At 47.1% G+C, this 24,290-nt stretch overlaps 1 protein-coding gene across 3 annotated transcripts in view; it reads right to left on the bottom strand.

Annotated features, from left to right (window-relative positions):
• Positions 1-249: 249 nt before the first annotated feature.
• LOC148016604 (glutamate receptor 3.3-like) overlaps positions 250-24,290 on the bottom strand; it is a 110,535-nt gene continuing 86,494 nt past the window's right edge. The window contains exons 6-7 of one of the 3 annotated variants that reach the window (XM_087664619.1): positions 648-1,119; positions 250-498 (exon numbers count right to left, since the gene is read on the bottom strand). In XM_087664619.1, coding sequence (XP_087520745.1) covers positions 649-1,119 — 471 coding nt within the window. In that variant the 3' untranslated portion in view covers positions 250-498; position 648. Of the gene's footprint in view, positions 499-647; positions 1,120-24,290 lie in introns of those variants that run through there. The other 2 variants (XM_087664620.1, XR_015688155.1) reach the window with 2 other exon arrangements.

Consider the following 24,290-nt stretch of genomic DNA (forward strand, 5'->3'; position numbering starts at 1 on the left):
TGTGCAGGTGCCCAAGACAACACCAGGACATCTCTCATGTGCACTACTACACGCACACTTGTTTCTCCATACAATTGCAACCAGTCCTTGTTGTGATATGACTACGTTTTACTAAGGAAATCCTCATCATGCTCCTTCACAAGAATTCTTGCATTCAGGAAGAAAAGAAGGCCTGCTACATTCTGTCTGTTTTTAACCTAACACTTTTCTGAAAGAGAATATTACAAGGTGTCCCAATAACCACCTGTCTTGAAAGAATAAACTCGGATTGGATTTACAACATTATAATTTATATTGTCACCAAATACAAGATTGTGGATGAGCCTTCCCTACTTAGGAGTGCCCAGCACATGCCAAGAGAAAAGCTTCTTTGTATGATAAATAAAAACCATTGCCAGCATTTCACATCTTTGCAGACAACTTCATTACTGAGGTGTCCTCAAGTGTACGCCCTTTTCGAACCATGCCATTGCAGGAGAATTGCAGTGAAATTGTGATCTGCAGGGGATCCGTTAGAGCTTAAGTTGCTAACTATTTTCAGCACAAGCACCCACCCTCCCTAGCATAGATTGTAATATCTGTTCCACAGTACCTTCCTGGATCTGCTCACCAGAAAAAGCAAGAAATAATGGGATGGAATCTCACACCTTAAGGAAGAATGGTATCAGGTGCTTGAATTCCTCCATTAGCTGCAGACTTGTCCAGCTGCTGAGAGTACTGTTTTAACTTTTTCTTCTCAGTGTTAATCTTCGCATCAGGTGTTGCTTCATCAAAGAATTCAGCAAAAGATCTAACCACCTCTGCAGTTCTGCGAGACAAGGAACCTCCACTTGCCTGGTTGTGCATATTACTATCCTCTCTGTTACCCTTCCTAGAAAAATGGCATGCTAACCTGACCAGGTATACCAGAAGGCTGACAGTTGAAGCTAACCCAGTCACTAGGAAGAGTCCCCAAAAGCTGTTTATATCCAACTGATTAAATTCAACTTCGGTCACAGTTGATCCGCACTGATCTGTTGAAAGCCACACGTCATGAATTTTTTGGAGCTCTCTATTTTCGGCCATTGCAAGAATTGCTGTTGAGATGTCAACCGCCATCTCAGAATCCTTTGGGAAGGCCTGTGTCAGGACATAAAATATAAGTCACCATCTTCAGTGGAAGAAAAGCATCAGCTTTTGAAACACAACTGCATGCATGCATACTCTTGTAAGTGGCCACAATCAGTACAATTGGGAAGAATCAAACAGCTAACATTGAGTACATGAGTGCTTAAGTTCCTAGGCTTCAAGTGCACCTGATGATCTAAGATGCTGTGGTTGTACTTGCAGAATGTTTGCTATTTGGGAAAAGAGCTTTGCCCCTGGCATTGTGAAAGAAGCCTATGGCGTCAAAACAAAGTCCCCAAGTAGTGGAAGCACATAGCATCAAGGCAGACTTCTTGTTTGAACTAAACAATACTATGGATTGGCTTGCAAACTCATCGTCATACTCCCGATGCTCCTTTCTGTGCAGGAAGATAAAGCCCATTGCAGAGGCTTTTCATGTTGCCATTTCAAATTTTCTTAAATGTAATATGTTCTCCAAATTTTGTATGGTACTGATTGAACAGTTGTTAGACTTCCTTGTAGGGTTTTGCATGGTGCTATTAAATAAGGATCGAGCTACTAGGTGTGCATCTTAGGCTGTATATAAGTAGGAACTTTCGATTGTATTCTGTTCATATGCTTCATTCTTTTTAAGGTTTATATCCTCCTATGTGTGAATACACCTTAGTGCATGTTATTGTGAGTATAGATGTGTGAACACACTCTTACCTCTCGTAGGACGAAACCTTGTACTTTCTTTTCTTTCTTTTTTTTTGGAAGTACATGGGCTCAACAGCATGGCTGGAGAAAAAGGTCTGTGGGAAGTGGGGAAAGAAGCCACATGGGGATATAGCACCACCTAGTGTTACCATCTCATACCTTGAAGTACAGGCCATGGTGATCCAAACTGTCAAGAAACATCTCCCAAAGCTCTTGCCAATGCAAAGAGTCTCCCTGGAGCTGCTCTCAGCACCCACTGATTGTGTGTATAATGGAGGACCAAAGCTCTATCGAGGTGCACACTAGATGACTCTCACGAATGAAGACCAATTGGCATCTGACCTTCTAGATATGCCACCTTGCAATGCTCCCAATGAGCTTTGAGATCTTTGATTTCAACATTGAGGACCCTAGCACTTGTTGGTTGGGCAAGGCCTCCAAGCCTACCACCATGCAAGAGCTATCCTTGACGATATTGTGTCTTGCATCTCAATGTCATAAAGCAAGTGCCATCCACACACACACACACGCACACACACACACACACCCCCCCCAGAAAACAAAATAATACACTCGCCACTCAACTCCACATGGTGTAGAATGCTACAAGTCCCTCTTCACACCAATTGGGCTGCCTCAGAATTAGCCTAAAAGTAAATCTCAAATTAAGGCTAATTTATTTCATTTCTTGTACGTCCCCAAATCATTTTCTAGATAAAACTTCTTCAAATACAAAACTCTTGAATTTTTGCCGGGACAAACGGCTCAAAAAGTCCTGTAAAAGGGATCCCACGTTTGACCACTTTTGCATCTTGAATCATTGCCTACACTCCTCGGGTTTGTGATCAAAATCCATTGGCTGTGCCATTTCTGCCAATTGTGACCTGACTTCAACCTTCATCAGTGCCTAGCTTCATTTATTAAGCTACCAAAATTTTCCTTTTAAATTATCATTTGTTCTTTTTCTGGCTCATTAAACATCCCCAAAAAGGCATTTTCACTTTTTGTACAAGACTCAAGACTTTTTCTGACTCCAGCAGATTCAATATAAAAGGGACTACTTGAGCACACCACTCTTCATTGCTTGTATCCCAGTCCATTCACTGCCATCTCTCCATCTTCATCATCACCCTCATTGATGGCTGTCCACCCACTGCAGCCTTCCATCCCTTTCTTTTCGGAGAAGAGAAAATAAGAGTCCTTGGAACAAAATATTCCAAGGCAAAATGCAACATACAAAGCAGTCCTGCAAGGAACTTCTGTATCAAATGTAACAAGGGGAAGTCTATTACAAAGCTTGAATGAGTAACCAGTCAGGAGGTCTATAATGTCAAACCATGTGGGTCTAGAAAAGGAATAAAGTGCCAGAATCCCATGTCTTGAGAAAAGCATCTCTCCCTTAGACTCCAAAGTGCCCTATATTCTCTCCCATCTCCCACAAAGAGTATGCACAATCTCTGCATAGACCCTAGAGAGAGTCTCTGCAGTAGATATTTCCAAAAAATCAATAGCATGGCTACATTGATTTAAGTATGAAGAACGTGCTTTTTGATGTGAGAAGATAGATTTTCTTGCAATAGATTCCTCATTTTCTTAGTGTTTCTCTTGGGGCTCCATGTTTTTGGTATTTCAATAGATTTTCTTGCAATAGATTCCTCATTTTCTTAGTGTTCCTCTTGGGGCTCCATGTTTTTGGTATGCAACCGGGGAAACTGCCATCAACAAGCACCAATAGAGAAGGCCAAAAATGGAGGAAGTGGCACTATTGAAGAGGAAAAAAGCAATGGAAGATTGTAGAATCCTTGCTATTGTTGAAGTATTGGAGATATTCATTGCTAAAGCCACTTTCTACAAGTTGTGCATCCCTCAATGGTAGAAACATGTCACCATCCTGATGTGGGCTTTGGTGTAGCGACATACTGATTCCACTATCTTCTAAAGCTACAAAAAGTTATATCACTATAGTCAATTGGTTCCCACAAAACTAAAGAGCGAGGCAAAAGCAGAGAGAATGACCATCCATGGGATGTTTGGCCTTCATTAATGAATTTCCAGACATCTTTAAGTGGGAGATTGTGAAGAAGCTTTAGGAGTCGTAGTTTTGATGTTCACAAGAATAAGAAGGAAAAGAGCTAGGATCTATTCTTAGGCTAGTCCTAAGCCCTTGGGCAGTCCCATATGTAGGACCTTTGTGTCTCCTCATGCTCCCCACATCTAGAGCAAGGGACAAGGTCTCCACCATAGCCAAGCCATGTAACAATTCTCCTATGTGCTAGTAACCAAAGAAAGCATGAAATCTTTCTTGGTATAAATTCGTCCTCCAAAAGTTTGCAAGGAAAGGCTGTGATATACATTGGTGGGCAGTCCAATGGAGCTGGCACCACTCTCATCTTGCTCACATATATCCTCCTCCCCAACCTAGTGGTATACCCAAAGAAGGGCACATCCTCAAGCATCTTTGCAAATGGATCTCTTCATACCCCCTCCCTAGGGTCCCACTAAAGTCTCTGCAGTGGCCTTATCCTATATGCCCAATGTCTCCAAGCATCTATCAATCAAATTTGAGGGTCTAGTTCTAACTTCTAAGTACCAAGTCCTATCACAATGAGCTACAACTCTAATCCTCTGTCGACAACATCCTATGAACTCTGATTGGTCCAAATCCTCTCACCTAAGTCTGCCATCCATCCTATGAACTCTGAATGGTCCAAATCCTCTCACCTAAGTCTGCGATCCATCCCTACTCAGAAAGTAAACACACTCTCCACTGGTAGCTACCATTGCAAGAAGGATCTCTCCTCTAGTGAATCCAATCCATGTCTACAAAGTCTCTATATTAGTCCATTCTGAGGGTACCATCTCCCAAATGCTCTCCTGTATAGCTCTAGCCCTCCTAATCCTCGAAGTCTCTATCTCTGTATATGAGCTGATAGCTCAAGAAAGGCAAACCACTCCCCTACTCTAGAAGCTACACGTCCAATGAACCTCCCCAAAGACAAGGAGTCCAATGGTGCAGCCAAAAACACAAGTTCAATGTTTCATTTGCCTTTGTAGGGCTTGGTAGGCCACTAGGCAACAGACGAGCACCCTTTGTTCGATGCCCTATCCTCTGTGGAGTGACTACTTGGACTCTTGGTAAGATAACCATCGCATCTATAGTCTTGGTAGACCACTCCGCAGCTGGTGTGCACCCTTTGTCCAATGTGCTAGCTGCTTTGGGGTGGGATACCTTGGGATAAGCATTACTGACCTTCCCTTTTAGGCTCAATTTTGGGCTTGAGAGGGGGGTGTTGAGCTAACACACACTTTACAGTTGATTAGTATATTTAAACAGCCCTAAACACACTTAATTAATGAAAAATGCAAATTGGGCACGCGGTTCAAGAGAGTTTCTGTGATTTTCCAAAACCCTAATTTTTGGGGCACCCTTCATCATATATAAATAGACAAGCTGCCCACCATTTAGATTTATTCCTTTTGTGCATGTTCTCCTCCTCTGTTGTGTTCAATCTATCCGCCATCCCCAACCCACAGATTGCCTTCTCCTGCCCGTGTTTGACACTCCATCAACCAGTGACAAGTAGCAGCCCTCCCTCTCCATCAAGCGTCACTATGCAACCTGCGTTTGGCCCTTTTCTGCTCCAAGCAACAACTGGCGACCATCTCTACCTGCTAGCGACCCTCCGACAGCTGTGTTTGCAGCTTTCTGCTGCCGCCCACTATCCCAGGCATCATCCCTGTTGTCATCTCTGTCTTTTGACTCCTTGGTAACTAGCGTTTGGTGCTTTCCTCATCTTCTACACTCCAACTAGTAGCCATAACACTTAGGATCCGTCTTCGGTGGATGTTACTCTCTGACTGAAACCAACCTTCCTTCTCAGATAGGGTGGTAAAACCTAATCAAGTACTTAATTACAGCAATTAATAATTGAGTATGCACTGAAATACACACAGTACCTTAAGAATCTTGGACAAAAGACACCTTGTTGGCCCCAAAATTGGCACCCATTTCAATATTTCTTTAACTTCAATTGCCAATGGATCAATTACAAGCCAAGATTCTCTAATCTCCTTGGCTAATTCAAAAGCTCCTTGTTGTACAAATAATCAGCAAGCAATTTGGACCCATTGCCCCTTTATTTTCATGCATGACTTACACAAATGGAACCACCAACTAGCCAAATGTCGCCCCAATTCACAATAGATGGCCTGGCATTTGAAATCCCAGTCAATACAACAAATTACAAGTGCTGATTTCAGTGTACGATGCCTTATCCTATTGGTATAAGTCGCAAGGTGGTTGGTAAACCCTAATTTCTGCAAAAATTTAGGGTTTATAGCAGAGATTCCTTTGTTGCCCACTAAATTTGGCTGAGATCTACTCAAAATGGCTGAGAAATGTTGAGATCTCCTAAGAATGGGTTGGAGGAGGAGAGAGAGAACCAAGATGAGAGGGAAATTTGATTTTCTTCGCGAGAAAATCCTAAAATTTGCTTGTTGCCTGCTCCAGCCTGCATTTAATGCAGTCACTTGTTGCCACCTCCAAAATGCTATCACCTCATCAGCAATGCTATTGCCAGCCCCTAGAAGGTGTCTCCTTGCTATTCCCTGCCTAAGGCTCCCAGATGGTTGTCTTCTACAACAAATTATTGTTCTCGGATCATAAAATGGACCAACAACTCCCTCTCTCTCTCTCTCTCTCTCTCTCTCTCTCTCTCTCTCTCTCCCAAGCTGTAAATTGACTAAATGGCTCGGACCTAAGTTTTCTCAATTTGCATGGACATTTTTACCAAGTAGTAACCTTCTAAACCCATCTTTCAGCATTATCCAACCATTTAATTAATTTTCAGAATTAAATAATCCTGAAAATTGATTTCAGCTCTTCTGACCCTACCCAAAATTAAATGTGCCCATTCATAATTAAATTGGCTAGGCCATTTGCAACCTAGAGTGATCGCCGATCTCTATTGCATTAATTAATTTATCAATGCTAATCCCTAGTATCACCACAGACACTTATCGGCCAAACAATTGTCCTAGGGTCCAAACTGACACCAACTAACCACCAAAATCCAATTGGCATAACTTATCATAACTTTTGCATTTGAAACCCACTACATCCTCGGGGTCCTTAGCCTGCTACCATGAAATAATTGACATGTGTATCACATGTGCTAAAAACCTCGCAAATTTAATTAGTAACTTAATCAAATGTTATCAGCAAGATTAAAGCATCTCCAAATTTCATGTCCCTGTGATAGACCTCCCCCTTGAAATCCCTACAATCGTCCTCAATTGCAGTTCATTGTGCCAAAGGAAAAGCATACTACACTGGAATATACATAAGGTATCACAGTTACAACATTGGCCACTATTGTCTAACCATGCCACATGCCCCAAACTTGCTACAAATTTCCAAGCAGTATAAACATGATATAAATCCGAAAGACAATCAGAACTATTGCTAGAAACTCATTGGATGCATCCATAACTCATATTTCTCAATTGTTCTGACTGCATAACCATAGTAAAGCATATTCTCAACATAAACCATGGCTGAAACTATCGACGACGTTTACTAACATGTTGTTGTCTATGGAATGAGCTGTAAACCCTTGAAACTTGAGCATAAGCTGATCATAAACCAAACACTTATTGATTTGAGAATTGATCACAAATTTCTACAAATATGATTCCAAACTAATCACAAACTGATTGCAAAAACTAATTAGTAACTGATCCAAAAAGTAACCATAAACAGTTCTCAAATTGATCAAAACATATGGCTGCCCCCTACAATCTATCCATAACATCATCGATCCAAGGGATTGGAAATTGATTCTTTATCGTGATTCTATTCAGAGCATGATAATCAATGCACATATGCCATGAACCATCCTTTGTCTGCACCAAAAGCACTAGAGAACAAAAAGGAGATGAGCTGGGCTGAATCACCCCTTTTTCTAACAGCTCATTCATCTAACTCATAATCTTCTCCTGTTGGGCTGCAATGACTCTGTAGGGTGGCCTTTTAGGTGGGCTACTTCCAAGGATAGGATCTATGCAATGATATTCCGGTTGTTCATATAGTAGCCACCTCAAAAGTGATTGAAAGAAGCAATCAACATACATTTTCATAAATGACATGAGATCCTTCTCTAACTTAGATATGTTCCCAACATTCTCGCTATCATCTTTGTCCTTAGTAAAAAAAACAAGTACGCTTAAAGATAATCTTTCATCACTTTAGAAATGGAAGCTACAGATACAAGGACAGACTCCCCTTTTAACTTTACATCAAGTGTGAGTGTTTTTCCCTTATGTTGAATAGTGATCTCTTTTGCACACATTGCATGCATATGGTGACACCATGGCATTCCAAGCAATACATCACAACCCTGAAGTGGAGCAACGAATAACTCTTCGTTGTCCATATATCCCTACATACATTGGGCCTTGCACACCATGCATTGGCTATTGCATACCATAGGGATTTATGCCATACATTCCCATATGCGGTCTCTATTCAACCATAGCATGAAAAATCGTGCTACCACCAAAGTATCCTAGCTGCCCCATCATAGCATGCATGCCCGGCTGTCCAAATTCCATAAGATCAGCACTTTCATGATGGCATTGCATTTGCATTCTTTGCCCCATAGGTGCTCACTATTTTGCCTCATTAGCATCTTTGGGAGCTTCAAGTGAAGGCTTTGGCATTACCTTCGATACACCTTACTGTCCCGAAGGTGTAGAAGATGAATTCTTCTTCTTACCCTTGCTATCATTCTTCAGAGTATTAAAAAATCCGGTGAACTAAGGATCCTTAGCCAATTCAACAAAGAGATTTGCTACTATCCTCATCCGATTCTCGAACTAGTCATCAAATTCCTCTTCACTTTGCTGGTCATCAACTTCATTATGCCTTGAAGGCCTTGCATCTTGCCCAACAACAACATTTTCAGCTTGTTGTCCATGGTCTGCTGAGCATTGTCCAAGATTAGGCATTGCATTTCCTTTTTCCCCATGTGAGTGTCCATACTGAGAGGCATATTGCCGTATATGAAGATATATTGCGGTAATTTCTCAGCTAAGAGCAAAAATCAGCACCATTACAAAGTTTTGGCTTGCAATCAGGTGTCTCGAGCCCACCAAATCAAAGGATTGAGTGGTATCTTGGCAATGGAACCATGAAACCAGCCTTTCTTCTTGGATAGGGTGGTAAAGCCTAATCAAGTACTTAATTACAGCAATTAATCATTGAGCATAAACTGAAATGTACACATTACCTTAACAATCTTGGGCAAAAGACACCCTATTGGCCTCAAAACTGGAGCCCCTTTCGGTATTTCTTTAACTCCAATTGCCAATGGATCAATTAAAGACAAGATTCTCTAATCTCCTTGGCTAATCCAAAAGCCCCTTGCTGTATAAATAATTAGCAAGCAATTTGGGCCGATTGCCCCTTGATTTTCACTCACGACTTACACAAATGTAACCACCAATTGGCCAAATGCTACCCCAATTGGATGGCTTGGCATCTGAAATCCCTAGCAATACAACAAATTGCAAGTGTTGATTTCAATGTACGACGCCCTATCCTATTAGCACGGGTCTCGAGGTGGCTGCTAAATCCTAATTTCTACATAAATTTAGGGTTTATAGAAGAGATTCCTTTGATGTCCACCAAATCTAATTGAGATCTACTCAAAATGGTTGAGAAATGTTGAGATATCTTAAGAATGGATTGGAGAAGAGAGAAAGCCAAGATGAGAGAGAAATTTAATTTTCTTCACGAGAAAACCCTAAAAATCTGCCTACTCAGTCTGCATTTAATGCAGTCACCTATTGCCAAGCACCTCCAAAAGTGGCAGCAGTCGCATGGGCTAGACAACCACTGAGTGGAAGGCTGATAGCGAAAATCTACACATGGAGTGAGAAACTTGCACACAAGGATGGGTTTGAATGGTGGGCACCCTATCTATATGTAGGTGCGGAAGGATCCTCCCAAATTAGGGTTTTGCAAGTGGGACACGAAAACTCTCTAGAACCACTCCCTGTTTAATGAAACTTTCGGTAATTTACTATTTTGGAGCTGTTTTGAAGAGCTAATCAGTGGTCCAAGCTCAGCACCGTCACGTCGTAAGCTTCCCCCCCGTTCCGTATAATCACGCCCGCTCCCCAGATTGATCGCCCCCCCCCCCCCCCCGTCTATCCACCCCGCCTGACCGTTTCCCCCTCGCCTAGACGTTTTCCCCCCGCATGTCTGCCCACACGACTACCCCCCCTGCCCCGCCTAGCCTCTCCCCTCCGCCTACCCGTTTCCCTCCGCCTGCCCGTTTCCCCCCGCCTATCCACCTAGGCATGATTGCGCCCCCCCCCCCCCCCAGCTTGTCCGCCCAGGCGAGACTTCTCCCTCCCGCCCCAACAGTTCAATGCCCCCCTCCCCCCCCCCCCCCCCGGTGCGCTTCCCCCATCCGCAATCTCGAATCCGTCCACAATGTATCAAAAACAACAGCGTTCCCCCCCCCCCCCCCCTTCTACGCTCCAATTGCTCCCTCTATCTGCAGCAACTTCCCCCCCTCAAGTAGCACCGCAACGTGTTGGGTAGTTCTCTCAGAAGGGACGCGCAATGGAAACCTTTGGTCAGACGCCGGCACACTCAGCGAGTGCCCCCCCAGTCAAACACCTTGCACGTCGTCCTCTCTAAGGAGCAGCTCTTAGCCGTCCAAGCTAAGGAGCTGGAGCTAATGGAAACAACAATTTATGGTCAGGTAGTAGGACATTCCCCAGCCAAGGCCCAGCTTCGGGATTGGCTTCACTCCACGCTGTACATAGGTGTAGCACAGATCGTGGAGGCGGTCCTAATGGGCCAAGGGATCTTCATGGTCCTACTCAATTCGGCGGACGCAGCTCGCAAGTTACTCGCCAGTTCACCATACGCGTCCATGAAGGGGGTCATATACATGGTCCCTTGGTATAGTGGCTTTACAGTGGAGCCATTTGTACTCCACAACAGGTTTCTTCGGCACCCGGTCACCCTTCTTTTCCCCGACCTAGCAATAGAGTATCACCAGTTGGTGGAAGACTTTGGACGGCTCTTCGGCACTATCCTTCCCGCGTCTTTCGCGGATGTAGTGACAGCAGCAAGAGTCCCAAAGGTACAAGTGGTAGTGAAAGAGGTCAAGAATACCCCACAATTCCTAGAGATTGAGGCAAGCCGGCACTCCTTTAGGCAGCAGGTCATTGTGACTGGGCAACCAAGGCAGTGCTTGTGCTGCCACCACTTTGGACATCATGCAACAGTTTGTACATGTTTTGGAGCCAAGGCGGCTCCGCCGACAGGCCCGTAGGTGGACGTTGAGGGCTTCACACGGGTCCAAAGACAACAGAGAAGGAGACGGCAGGGAGGGGCGCAGCCAGCTCCTGAGACCCAGCCTCGACAACAGGGTGAAGGCGGGCGAGCGACGCCCCCTCGACAGAGCACTTCACAGTCCCCCCCCCCCCCCCTTGTTTGTCCCACCCAACAGGCCCGCAGCCCCCCACATCCTCCACACCCACGCCACAGACTGCATCACCTGAGTTCCCATTGTCCCCTCACCCACGCCCCCCCACATCCCATGCCCCCCTCCCCACTAACCTTGGCCCACAGCCCCCCCTTTCCAGGGCCACCAAACCCCCCCCCCCCCCAACACCCGCCATGCATCTCCGTCCATCCCACCATCCCTCGATCCTCTTCCCCCCCACCACCTCCCCTACCGAGCATCTCCCCTGATCTGCACCCAGTTCAGGTGATCCCCCCTAGACCCACCCCCCCTCCTCCAACAAGAGGTGATGAGCCACACACACCTACCTCCTTGCACCAACAGTCTTCCCCCTCCCAAATAGCCACCAACTCATCTCGAGACAGGCACAACTATTGCCACAGGAGTTCTTCTGCAGTGGCCCATGGTCCTACCTGAGATTTGAGGAGCGCTGAGAGTTTCCACTACCTCTAGAGGTGGGGATCTTCATGGTTCATAAGTCAAGAAAGCGCAAGGTCCATCTACTAGCACCACCGGATGGAACAAACTACACCTTTTTTCTTCAATCCTCTTACTCAAGGGAGTGGACGACTACATAGATAGAGGAGTTGAAGAGTCAGGTGGCGGATCACATCTCCCAGTGGATGGGAGATGAAGGATTAGCACTGTTTGCACAGCAGTGGCCTGGTTGCATGATGGACATTAACTGGTGGGCTGGTGCCGAGGTCCCACACTTGAGCATTATCTTTCGAGCCCCTCCACAGTGGAGAGCCCCGAGGGACGTGATTGAGTGGCCCCAGGCACAAGAGGCCCGTTTCTACCAATGTACAGAGTCGCGACTCTCAACATGGCTGATAGATGCATTGATAGTACCACCTGGAGCATCTATCACCCCTATGGTCCCGGCCAAGGGCCACCATGGGGGACTGGAGTTCACCATCCAGACTGGCAAAAAAGCATACTTGCATGCCTCACAGTTTCTCCTCTTCATTAGCAGCATCCACACCAATGTTCAGTCACTCACAACCTTTCCCATGAGCTTACATCTTGCATCCTGGAATGTGAATAGTCTCCACTACAGTGGGGCACGTGGTTCCAAGAAGTTGATTGTTCGGCAGGAGTTGTAGCCTGCCCTTGTCGGACGAATTGACATCTTGCTTCTGCAGGAGCACAAGCTCACCCCCACCTACACTCAACGGGTAGGAAAGGTACTTCCGAGCAGCTCGCACACTTACTGGGAGCACGCCATAGGTGCCCACGGCACGAGTGGAGGCATATGCACCTCTATTAACCCAAGTCTCACCGCCTGTGTACGAGACCATGGGACGATAGTGACAGGAAGGGTTCTATGGATCAAATTGGACATTGGGGACTCGTGCATTGGAGTCCTCAATGTCTATGCCCCTACAAAGGTTAGGGCGCGCAACAGGTTCTAGGTGGAGATCGTAGATGAAATCCCAGAGGTGGACTCCTAGATCGTTGGAGGAGATTTCAACAACTTGGAGGCTTTGGAGGACCAACAGGGCTGGCAAAGGCAGAAACTACCAAGGTATGGCTGGGGAGGAGCAGGAGGCATGGGAGGTCTTTTTGCTTGCAGTCGGAGCACGTGATGCTTGGAGAGACCTTGCCTTCCATAAGAGGGAGAGGTCGCTAGACTTCTCTTAGGGATACAAGCGGCTAGGTGGAGTCCTTTTGGAACAGTTGAACAGGTTTTATGTGGAAGAGTGGGGAGGCTCTCGTGGAGGCCAGATTGAGCAGTTGGCAGGCACCACGTTGCCCCGATCATTGCCCGGTTCTCCTGACACTTGACCCCCCAACATCTGCCCTAGACACACGATCCTGTCAGATCCCTGACTCGATCTATAGGAGGGAGGAGGTGACGAGACAGATAGAGCAGATTTGGACCAGAGAGTGGGACAGAAAGGATCGGATAGCAAAGGAGGTTGCAGAGGTCCTAGCTGAGTCAAGCAAAATCTGCCAAGAGACAGCCATACAGGCCAGGCAGCAGTGCTAGGAGGAGACGAGAGCACTCTGGTGGGACCTGGCAGCTAGGCAGAGGTTATTACAGGAGGCACCAGAGGATCCTACCCTCCACGCACAGCAGGTGCGCGCGCAAGCAGCCATTGGTGGCCTAGAGGACAGGCACTCGAAGTTCTCTTTCTGAACCTCAGCAGCCTTCTGGGCGTGGAAGGGGGACACGATGTGTAGGGAGTTCTTCCAAGTGCACCAGTCTCGCACCGTAGGAGAACAAATACCTAGCCTCTGGGATCAGTATGGGAGGACTCAGTCTAGCCCAAACAAGGTGATGGAGATTGCCACCGACTCCCTATTGATGGCCTTCCAGGAGATTTTCACTTCAGGACAAATGCCAAGGAGCCTCTCGGCAAGCCTTATTAGTCTTCTCTCCAAAGGGGGAGACTGGTTGGAGCTTTCCCAGTGGAGACCGATCGCCTTATTGTTAGTGGCCTATAAGGCACTGGCAAAGATGATTGGTAGGCGACTACGCCCTGTGCTTCCAGACATCCATGACACACAAACAGGCTTTGTCCAGGATAGGAGCATCCTTGACCATGTATTTACCTTCTTTGAGGTGATAGAGTGGGCTCAGCATAGTGGGCAGAGACTGGTTGTACTACTCTTGGATTTCGAGAAAGCTTATGACAAGGTAGACAAGGATTTCCTAGAAGGCATGGTACCATGGTGAGGTTGAGATTCCCCCAGGTTTGGATTCGCGGAGTCTCCGCCCTTGACAAATCGGCCACCAACAGGGTTCTTATAGGCGAAAGACAAGGGGAGGAGTTTTGGCTGGAGAGATCGGTTCGACAGGACTGCCCCCTGGCCCCATACCTGCTTCTACTCTTTGCAAAGGCGATGTCTCACTTCCTCAGGTCACATGTGAGCAGGTTACGCGGACTCCAACTTCCAGTAAGAGAGGAGACCGGGTTGTTAGACTCAGAGTATGCAAATGATACAGCCCTCTACATAGAGGACGATAAGTTGATGCTAGAGAGAGTGAGGCAGGAGCGAAAATCAACTGGCGAAAGTCGGTTGGTTTCCTCACAAACCAAGACTCTCACGGCTCACCTCACGGCTGAGCCCTGGTGGTTAACCAAATCCTCCTAGCGACGGCCTCATACATCGCCTTGTGTTGGTGCTTCTCCTCATCTTGCGTAGTGCAGTTTCGCCGCCTAGTGTGGAATTTCCTTTGGTCAGGGTTGGATGCTTCCAAGGATTCCAGGGCCAAGGTGGCATGGGCGACCATCATACGGCATCAGTCAGAGGAAGGGCTTGGGATCATAGACCTAGAGTATCAAAGTATGGCCCTCTTGGGCAAGCTAGTTGTCCACAGTCTCACACCAGGCAGGCAAACTTGGAAGGTCTTATTGCAGGAGGGCCTTCAGGATTATAGACCGAGGCTTGGCGGTGAGTGGAGGCCGTCCTTGAGATGGATCTTCACGTCAGCCCAGATCACCTTTCCTACGCAACTTTCTCCGCATGTGGCAAGGCCTCCATAAGACCCTAATCCAACGCCCCCCAGGCTGCCAAGAGGAGATAGACCGTCAACTGGTAATCTGGAACCCCCAGGTCAAAGATCCGAGAGGGGCACAGATAGGTGAGCGCCCCCACATCCAGTGGGCTGGCTGGGAGGCTGGCCGGGCTTGTACCATCAAGACATGGCAGGAGTTGTATAAGATGGCAGATAGGTGAGCGCCCCCACATCCAGTGGGCTGGCTGGGAGGCTGGCCGGGCTCGTACCATCAAGACATGGTGGAACTTGTATAAGATGGCGGATAAGGTGCTGCGGCAAGTATCAAGCTGCCAAAGAGGAGTGGAGGTGAGGAGAAGGAAGATAGACGCGACAATACCTCCGGAGTGGCTTGTCCCCCGATACAAGAGCCGATAGAGCCCGGGGAGGTATGGGCACCTAGGTTTTCACCAGCAAGCATCCCCCTACAGGTGGCAGGTAGAGTGGGCAGCACCTCGCAGGGGACTTTCATCACCTATGGGAGCTCTCGCTCAACCGCCAAGACCCATGGACTGCTTATTGTTTCAAGCGTTCCAAGCGAGCTGTAATGGCTGCCTCTCACATAGCCCACGCACCTCCAAACCTACGAATGTAGTGAGCTTACCTCGATGCCAAAATGAGTTGCCCCCTCCTTCGCACACGCCGGTAGTTCCACGATCCTAGATGCTATCTCAAGCATCCTCAAGCCTGCTCCTTCAAGCTCCATCCATTATAGCCGTGCGCAAGCAAGAAAAGGGAAAAGAAGAGAAGAAGAGGAGGAATGGCAAAGAGCCTTACCCTCTTGATCCCTCACTCCCACATGCTCACTCCCTCACCCTCTCCATCTCCCTCTCTCAATACCACACCCACACGACCAAGGAGAAGAGAAGAAGAAAAGGAGAGAGATCTCTTGTTAGCCACACACCAAAGAATGAGCTTCCATTCACTTTTTGAACTTTATATGCAAGCCCTAGATTTCCATGGGAGCCCATCCCTTTTTACATGACCGGCCTTTGTGGCAAGGTCTTTTTTCCTATTTCCCTTTTCTTGCCTCATGCCTTAAGCCTACACCCGTCTATTCCTTTACAAATAGCACAGGAGGAAGCCTGGCGCTCTTTTAAAAGAGTTTTTAGAGTTTTTTGAGGCGCCTTCTATTTAAAATTGCGGTTTTACCTCAGCTTAGCTTTTAGGAGCCACCTCTGCGCCTTTGCTCTTTTCCTATTCTTTCCCGCTTTTTGCTTCATTTTTCTACCATCTTGAACTAAGGTTAGCATTACCCTCCTCTGAGACGGGTGCCAGTCCCATGGCACTTGGAGGCCTCTGTTGTGGAAGGGTGGAGTCTGGGCCAAGGCTGGGGGACTCATTTGATTGGGAAGCTTCGGTAATGATTTGGATGGAGAACCCAAGGTGTGTCGAGTGGATGATGGAGGCCTTCGAGGTTGGTGGTTTGTAGCATCTTGTGGTACCTGGAAGGAGAAAGTGCTTGACCTAAGGAGAAAGTGCTCGTGCTGGTGGAACAGGGAATTGGGTCTAACCCTAGGTAAGCCTAGATGATGTCCCACACTTGAGGATTTTGTTCGTGCAAAGGGGGGGGGGGGGGGGGGGGGTGCGGTGTGTGTAGTTTAGGTTGACAGGTCTAACCATAGGTAAGTGTTATGTCATTAGATGTGTCCTGCCCTTGGGATGCCCTAAGCGTGAAGTGGGGAGGCAAAAAGGGCTAGGGGGTTAGGAACGGGGCCAACCGACCAAGGTCACTAGACATGCCTAACTTAAGGACCCCTAGGTGCAGTGACTATGAGCTATGTGCCGCGACTTGCGTGTGGACATGTGGGCTTCTCTTTTTTTTTTTTTTCCCTTTTTAAGCCTTGCTGAGGTACAGGATTCGGGCAATAGCTAATTGCTAGTTCTCGTCATTGGAAGGTGGTGGTGAAGGGGATTTAATGAAGTGGCTCAAAACTTGCCGGCTTTGCACGAAACCCTTAAGGTTTAATCGGACCTGGAGAGGATTGGTGGAGAGGAATGGACGGTTGCAACGGGTGAACCGGCTATCACTCACGTCTTCAAGAATAGCAAGGCAAAAGGAAGGTAGAAGGCTGACTCACATCATTAGGCGGGTCATCACATAGCTATCAATGGCGTTAGGGTCAAAAAAGAGTGGGCGGAGGCCACATTCTGCCGGGGTGGGCTCTTGCCTAAGTAGGATTTTTAATAGCCTAAGATAGTTGCATGTGGTAATGAAGGCGGGATCTAGACAGGAGGAGAAGTCAACAATAAAGTGAGTCATGGTGGCATCTAGGCTATCGGAGGTGAAGGTGAGAGCTTGGGCTAAGGTGGTAGTATAGGGATTATATATGACGAGGAAGTCGTAACGGCCATGGGTGTTTGCATCAAAGTCTACCCCTACCCTACGAAGATACGCCATGTAAGTGGGGTTGTTTCTCTCAGCAAGGAGGGTATTACAAAAAGCCATCCACGCGAACACATTGTCGTTGCAGATGCATCTCCGCCACAATGGCTGGCACTCGTATCTGGGCACGGATCGAGACACTTCAAAAACCTTATTTTGCCAGTACTCTGCATCCTCAGTGCCCCAGAGGATGGGATTCTTCACTCTTTCTTCCATCCATTGTTGGCTTAGCCAGCTTCCAATGTTGATCACCTCGTCCACTATTTTAGAGGTAAGGACTCTGCACAAGGCATTGGGGATGAGGAAGCTGAAGTTGAAGAGCTGTTTCTCTTTTTCTTGTCTTTCCCAGACTATGAGCTCCGCATGGAAATTGGCTAGCAGGTCATTTGGGAATGGGGGGAGGGGTACAGATGGCTGTGCCATAGGGTTAGCCCTCAATCTTTTTCTAGCTTCTTCCACCATCTTCCTTCTCTTCTCCCTCAGGGTGGTTTTTCTTTCCGCGGACACGTCTGCTAGCTGCCTCTACCCTTCAAAATGGGGTGAAGGGGGTTGTGGGATCACTTCTTATTCGAATCCGCCTAGGTCAAGTTGCAGTTCAACTTCACTTCCTAGGCCCTCTTCCTGTTGTACCTCCTCTACGAATCCCAAAGCATCAATCTCATGGGGGGTTAGGCCGGCCAACAGGTATTTACGTTGTTTATCAAGGCTCAGCCCAATTGCAACAGGTTGGGAGGGCATATGTAGCCCTGCTGCAGAGCTCTGCGTGCTATGCTCAACTTCTTCTTTACCACCTCCAAGGACTCCCCTTCCTCTGCGTGAGTGGCATCCATCAGGGTATTCAGGAAGATTTGTTGTTGAGTATTGAAAGCCACTTGGGCTGCCTCTACTCTACTTTCTACTAGGACTTTCTCTTTTTCCACAAGAGCCAGGCGACGCGCCAAGGTCTTCACTCTTCGTTCATTTTGGCCTGCCCACTCTTCGGCTCTCTTTTTCATTTCCTCCATACCCTCTCCTTGTCTTTGTACCACGGCCATGAGTCTCTGCTCCTGGTCTTCCAATTCCCTGCTCATTCTCTCCTACTCTCTTTCAAGACTCAGCTTTTCGGTCATGGTTTCCATTTCTCTGTGGTGTTGTTCCTCTTCTCGCTTCCTTCCTTCTTCTCCTACGGCAAAATTCTTTCATGCCCCATTCGATCCGATTTATTTTTGCGGCCAGATCCTCATGTTGCATAATTAAAAGCTTATACTCTCTTTGCATTTTCACTAGCTCTTGATTTTCATCTATGAGCTGTTGCCGCCAACTTTGCTCCCTTTCTTCCTTGGCTTTTAGTTTCCGTTTCAGATCAAGGATTTCCTTTTGTTGCATAGCCATTTGCCTCGTCTTTTCAAGCTGGAAGACTGCCACCAACTCCTTTTCCACTTCCAGCTCGGCCGCCACTATCTTTCTTTCCTCTCTTGCCTTCTCTAACTGAGAGAGCAATCCATCCACATATTCATCATGGTTTGCTCGTGGCGTCATAGTGGTAGAGATTGGGGTGGTCGAAGCTTCCATCTTTTGGCATCTCGGATCTTGCCTAGACTCGGCATCTGTGGCCGGCCTTTTCTGCCCGGTGGCCATAGTCTCCCCGCTCTTTCCTTGTGCTAGTTCCTTATTGATGAAATACTGCATCCAGGCCACAAAACTGTTCACATTGGTACTGGCTAGGATGCTTGGAGTGACACTGGTTGCTTCACTAGCGGGCACCAAGAGGGACGGGATGGGATGAATGGAAGCCTTGCCCTTGCCTTCGATGACCATGGGCGGCATGACTTCAGGTACGTGAGCGCTTAAGCCGGGTCTGTCCTCCCTGGGCGGACTTAAAGCGTCTAGGCCATCGAGTCGGCTTTGTTGTTTTATGGACCGGTGAGTTGCTTTGGCCATATCTTCCTCCTCCTGTCTCCTCAACTCCGCCTCCTTTTCCACAACTCTTATTTTTCTCTCTTCCTCTGTTTTCCTTGATTCTTCTGCCAACTTTTCAGCTTCTTCCTTCTCTTTCTTTTTCCTCTCCACCACCTCTCTTAGGGATTCCCTTTTGGCTCTCTTTAGATCTTTTTTCTTCCTTCTTCCTGCCCCCATTCTGTTTCTTCTTCTAAGCTGTCTTTTTAGTGGGCTTCTTTGTTTTTTTCCATCCGGATTGAGCCTCTTGCTGCTCCTTCTCTATCTCAGTTTCTGTCCTGTCGCTCGATGGCTCTTTCCCTTGGTAGATCGGTGACCTATCTCGAGTCTCATCTGCTCCTTCGTTTCATTGTTGGGCTTCTTTTACAGCCTCCTGGATGATGGCCGTCAACACACTTCCATACCCGATGAAGGAGGCTTTCAAGAAAGGTTTTTTCCTCTCCATATTTTTAGAGGCCAGGGATTCCACGCCTGCCTGTCTGCTGCCTAGGGCTAGTGCTTTGGCTGCTTGGTCTATAGTCTTGCGTACGTAGCCATTCCAATCCACCTCATCCAAGGTGTGGGCTGCCACATTCTCTAGCATAGGCACACTGATTTGGTGCATAAGGGAGTTATAGCGTTGGCTAGAGAAAAGTGAGTGCACCAATTTTTCTTGCATGCGGATCTCAGCATCGGGGATATCCTATATGCCGATGCCGTCGTTTGTCAAAACATCCTCCCTCTTCATCTTTAGCATAGCATACACATCTCTCTTACGTTTCTTCTCCACCTTAGGCTCTAGCCCCAGTACCTTCTCCACCAAGGCCTAGTTTAATGGCACCTGCACCTGTCAAGCATCGTCCCCTTTTCCCACAGTCATCGTTCCGCATTCTTGGTCGGGGTTGTACATTCTCAGAAATTCCACACACTTCGTGTGGTCAGATTCCTGCACAAACTTCTCTAGGTACTTGGAGAGATTACACTGTTCCACTACTCTCCTTGCGGCCTGCTCCTTGGCTACCACCTTCTCAAGATTGTAATGCTGCGGAATTTCAGCTGACTATAAGCACGGTTTTCTAAGCTGATACTGTACTGCGTTTTCTCCTCCTCCGTGAAAGGGAGTCGATGAGCGCGATCTTGCTGCGACATCTTTCATTCCTGTCATGAACCATCATTTCCATTAGTGCTTCCGAAAGAGTTATTTGCTGAAAAGAAAGGCTTCGTGTTTGTTGAATGAAAACATTTAAGCTCCAACATAAACTTTCCTTTTAGACTTTTGACCCTTTAATTCAACATTTTCGTGACATTTTTCCTCAATCGCAAATTAATGTGTTTCTTTTCTTCATGCGTTTAAATTTCGACTGAGGTTTTCACAGCGGTGTGTTTTTTCCTTATGTGTTTAGCGTTTGCTTGATTTTGATTGGTTCCAATTTGACTCACCCACCTTACCTTATCCCCTCCCCTTCCGGATTTGGGGAGAATCCTTCCTAGGATTGAAAGCTAGCAGGCCCAGGGCTGTTAGCTTACGGTCAAGTGTTTACTTTCGCATGAGCCAAGCATAGAAGTCTAGATTGTACTCCAACTGCATCGCGGTCTAGATCGAAGGGTCGGCTACCCATGTGTATGATGTAAGTAAGGACATCTGTCATGACGTCACCGGAATCGATGCGACTAGCAATATGTAACTCTTCCTCTGTCAGGAAGTGGTCAAGGTAAGGGTGTCCTTTGATGTGCTCTTCTAGGGGTCAGTCACGAATAGTTGTTAACACCCTATATGAAGTTGGAGTGACATAAGTTGAGTTGTATTCCGATGTCTTGATGGCGCATCGTTGCTCAGTGTTGGTCATTATTTGGCATCCTTTGAGTTCCCATTGCAATCGAAGAGCATATCAACTCCATAAGAATGGGGATTTGGTTTCAGCAAGATTTTTCAACTCCTCTAATTCTCGATCAGTGATAGCAGAAGAGGCTCGCATATCGTATGACGTGATGAGCCGCTGTTTGATGGCTTACTCTGTAGATATCTCAGTGCGAAGCAACTTTGCAGCTAAGTGGTGTGCTTTGACGAATGCAAATTCTAGTGTGTCCCATGAACAAGGCATTGTACGAACTTCCGTCACAAAGGGTTCTTGCAACAGGTTCAAGTCCAAGCAGTCATAGCTCAAAGCCAACGACATAAACGTGGCATCTAAGCGTTTGAGGCAAGCAATGACGTCATCCCTTATGTCTCTGGCTAGATCTGCGGCCAATGACAAGAATGATTTCCGCTCATAGGAGTCTAAGGCCTACGGGTGGTTGAGGTTTGACAGAACTAGAGAGTTTGGCAGCAAATCGTTACGGGCTTGGTTGTTCCTGAGATTGTGGTTGGGTCGCTTGCCTTGCCCAACGGGCTGGGACAACTGGACTGTGAATGGGGCATCACTACTTGTAGATGCGGCCTCCTGAGTCTTGATTGAGTTGCGTGGGACTGGTTTGGGAACAACAGGCTTAGATTTGGGCTGGTAGACTTGGTCGGTCTTCATGTGCATAATCAGTTGTGAGTCAATGTGCTTGGTGTCTCGAGTCTTCTGCGGCGTTAGGCCTTGACACGTTGTATGGTGGGATATGGTTACGTGTGAGGGTGGCACTTGATCAGTACTCTTGGCTGTTTTAGACTTAGGGATCCATATCCAGACATTACCCTCATAATAACCTTACGCTTGCAATAGGCTCTTAGGAACCCATCGTGGCTTGACCACACGTCGTTGTTTGTAGCTTTGTTTTGGCCTCCCAGGTTTTAAGGTTATGTTGTTAGCCTTGCGAAGGCGTGGCCGATTGCTTTTTGCCGATAGGCTCTGACGTTTAGGCACCCACCTTAACTGGGGTTCATGGGCATTGACCTTGGTTTCAGCAAGTTGCTGGCATAGAGGCTTAGGAGGGTATAGCAAATCACAACCCTCCTCCTTGGGCTTGGCTGAACGCGCAACCTTGGCTAAAAGCCGCCACTATGCGGACATTGCCAATGGCTAAGTGGATACGCTGCAACTCATAATCGACATTGCAGTGAGCTTGTTTTTTAAAGGTTCAACCCAGTAGTGATTCGGTGCCTGGATTTTCAGCATTTGGCAACACATAAAATGTCATTGGTATGCTCTCAGACGCGATAGAAACTATGGCCCTACATTTCCCTAGGAGTGCATATGATCAACCCCCATATGGGCTCAGTTTGGCTAGTGGGCTGTAGTTGTGGTTTGCCAATATGGGTCCAATGATCGTGGGTTAAGACATTGAAGCCTGCTCCCTCATCGATCAAGGCGTTGACAGTGCATGTTTGCTTGGCAATGATTGCGATGCGGAGGTAGGCAGGTGCTATGGTTTCCTCATTTTCGTCACCAATCTCCATGATTGTGGCTACCCGTACTTTGACCGGCAATTCTAACATTGGTGGTTCGTGCAAGGGATGAGTGGGGGGGGGGGGGGGGGAGGTAATACTTCTTGATGCAACTGCCATTGAAGAAGCCTACGCCCTCGCCTTCTTCGAGAGTCTCGAGTTTGACATTACCGGTTCGCATGATGGCACAAACCCTGAAGGGCCCAAGACCTTTAAACTTCATTTTCTGTTTACGCCCCTTAACGGAGTACATAAGCACTAAGTCGCCTTGTTTAAAGTTGCGCTGCTTGACATGCTTGTCAAACCAACTTTTGCGTCATACTTTCTCGTATAGGAGCACATGGATAGCTAGGAGGCGAGTTTCCAAGAGGCGTTTGAGTTCAATTAGACGTTTTGTCCACGCTTCCTTCTCTTCCCATCGTTCGTGAAGCGCAATCCTCATGCTAGGAACAAAGAACTCTACAGGTAGAATTGCTTAAGTTCCATAGGTCAACCTAAAAGGTGTCTAGCCTACAGCCATCTTGTAGCCTATGCGGTAAGCCCACAAGGCTGCCATCAATTTGTTATCCCAATCAGGGCGCAAAGCAGAGACTACCTTGGTCAGGACGTTTACTAGAATTTTATTGGTGGATTCCGCCTGGCCGTTTGCCTGAGGGTAGTATGGCGAGGATTTCCGATGAATAATTAGAAAGGTGGATAGAAGATGCGCGATCACTTCATTAATGAAGTGTGTGCCTTGGTTGCTAACCAGTTCGATGGGGCAGCCAAATCATGAGATCACCTACTCCCATAACAACTTGGCAGTCGTTCTCGCATCATTCTTTCTCGTAGCCCTTGCCTCTACCCATTTCATCAGATAGTCCATGGCTACAATGATATACTTGGCTAGAGAGTATTGTACCGCAGGACTAATAGGTCCTACAAAGTCAATTCTCCACTTCTCGAAGGGTTGTCGTGCAATTATCGGGGTAAGCTCCATTTGATCCTTGCGAATCAGAACCTTTGTCCGTTAGCACTCGTCACAATGCTTAACGAATTGTGCCGCATCGCGAAACAATGTGGACCACCACAGTTGAGACTGTAGCACCTTCCGGGCTGTTGTTTCTCCGCTAAAGTGTCCTCCAGCGAGTCCACTGTGTGCTTCAGAGAGCACCCCGTGCATCTCGTACTCGCATACGCATCTGCACAACAATCCGTCTTGCCCTAGCCTATACAGCTGACCTGTTATCAACTGATAGGGTTGGACCTTGAGGATGAGCCATCTAAGTTGGGCTTTCTCTATTGGTCGTTCAGGTAATCCATGCTCAAGCACTTGGACTATGTCGTTTGCCCAATATGTCGTCAAGTCGGCTCGAAATAAATCTCTCTCGCTAGACAGGCTAAACAAGTGCGCGTCTGGCAAATCATCCACAATGCCTCGTCCAGCGGCCTCTCCCATGGGGATGCATGACATGTGATCGGCCATGTAGTGCTATTTTCCTTTTCGTACAACCATGGAGAAATCGAATTCTAAAAGCAGAATAAGCCATCGAGCTATGTGGCTTGTAGCACAAGATTTGTTTACTAAAATATAGCAAGGCTTGATTATCCACAAAGAAGGTAGAAGGACTGGCTAACAAATAATGCCGAAATTTCATTAGGGCAAATACCATGGCCAAACCTTCTCTTTCTGTTGTCGAGTAGTTCATCTCGATCTCAGTGAGTTATCTACTAGCAAAGCTCACTGGATAGTCGAGATTGTGTTTGCCAGGTTGGCACAACATT

This window comes from Lygodium microphyllum, chromosome 23 (assembly GCF_053477565.2).
Source record: "Lygodium microphyllum isolate KBCC chromosome 23, Lygodium_microphyllum_v1.1.10, whole genome shotgun sequence".
In the NCBI taxonomy this organism is placed as follows: domain Eukaryota; kingdom Viridiplantae; phylum Streptophyta; class Polypodiopsida; order Schizaeales; family Lygodiaceae; genus Lygodium; species Lygodium microphyllum.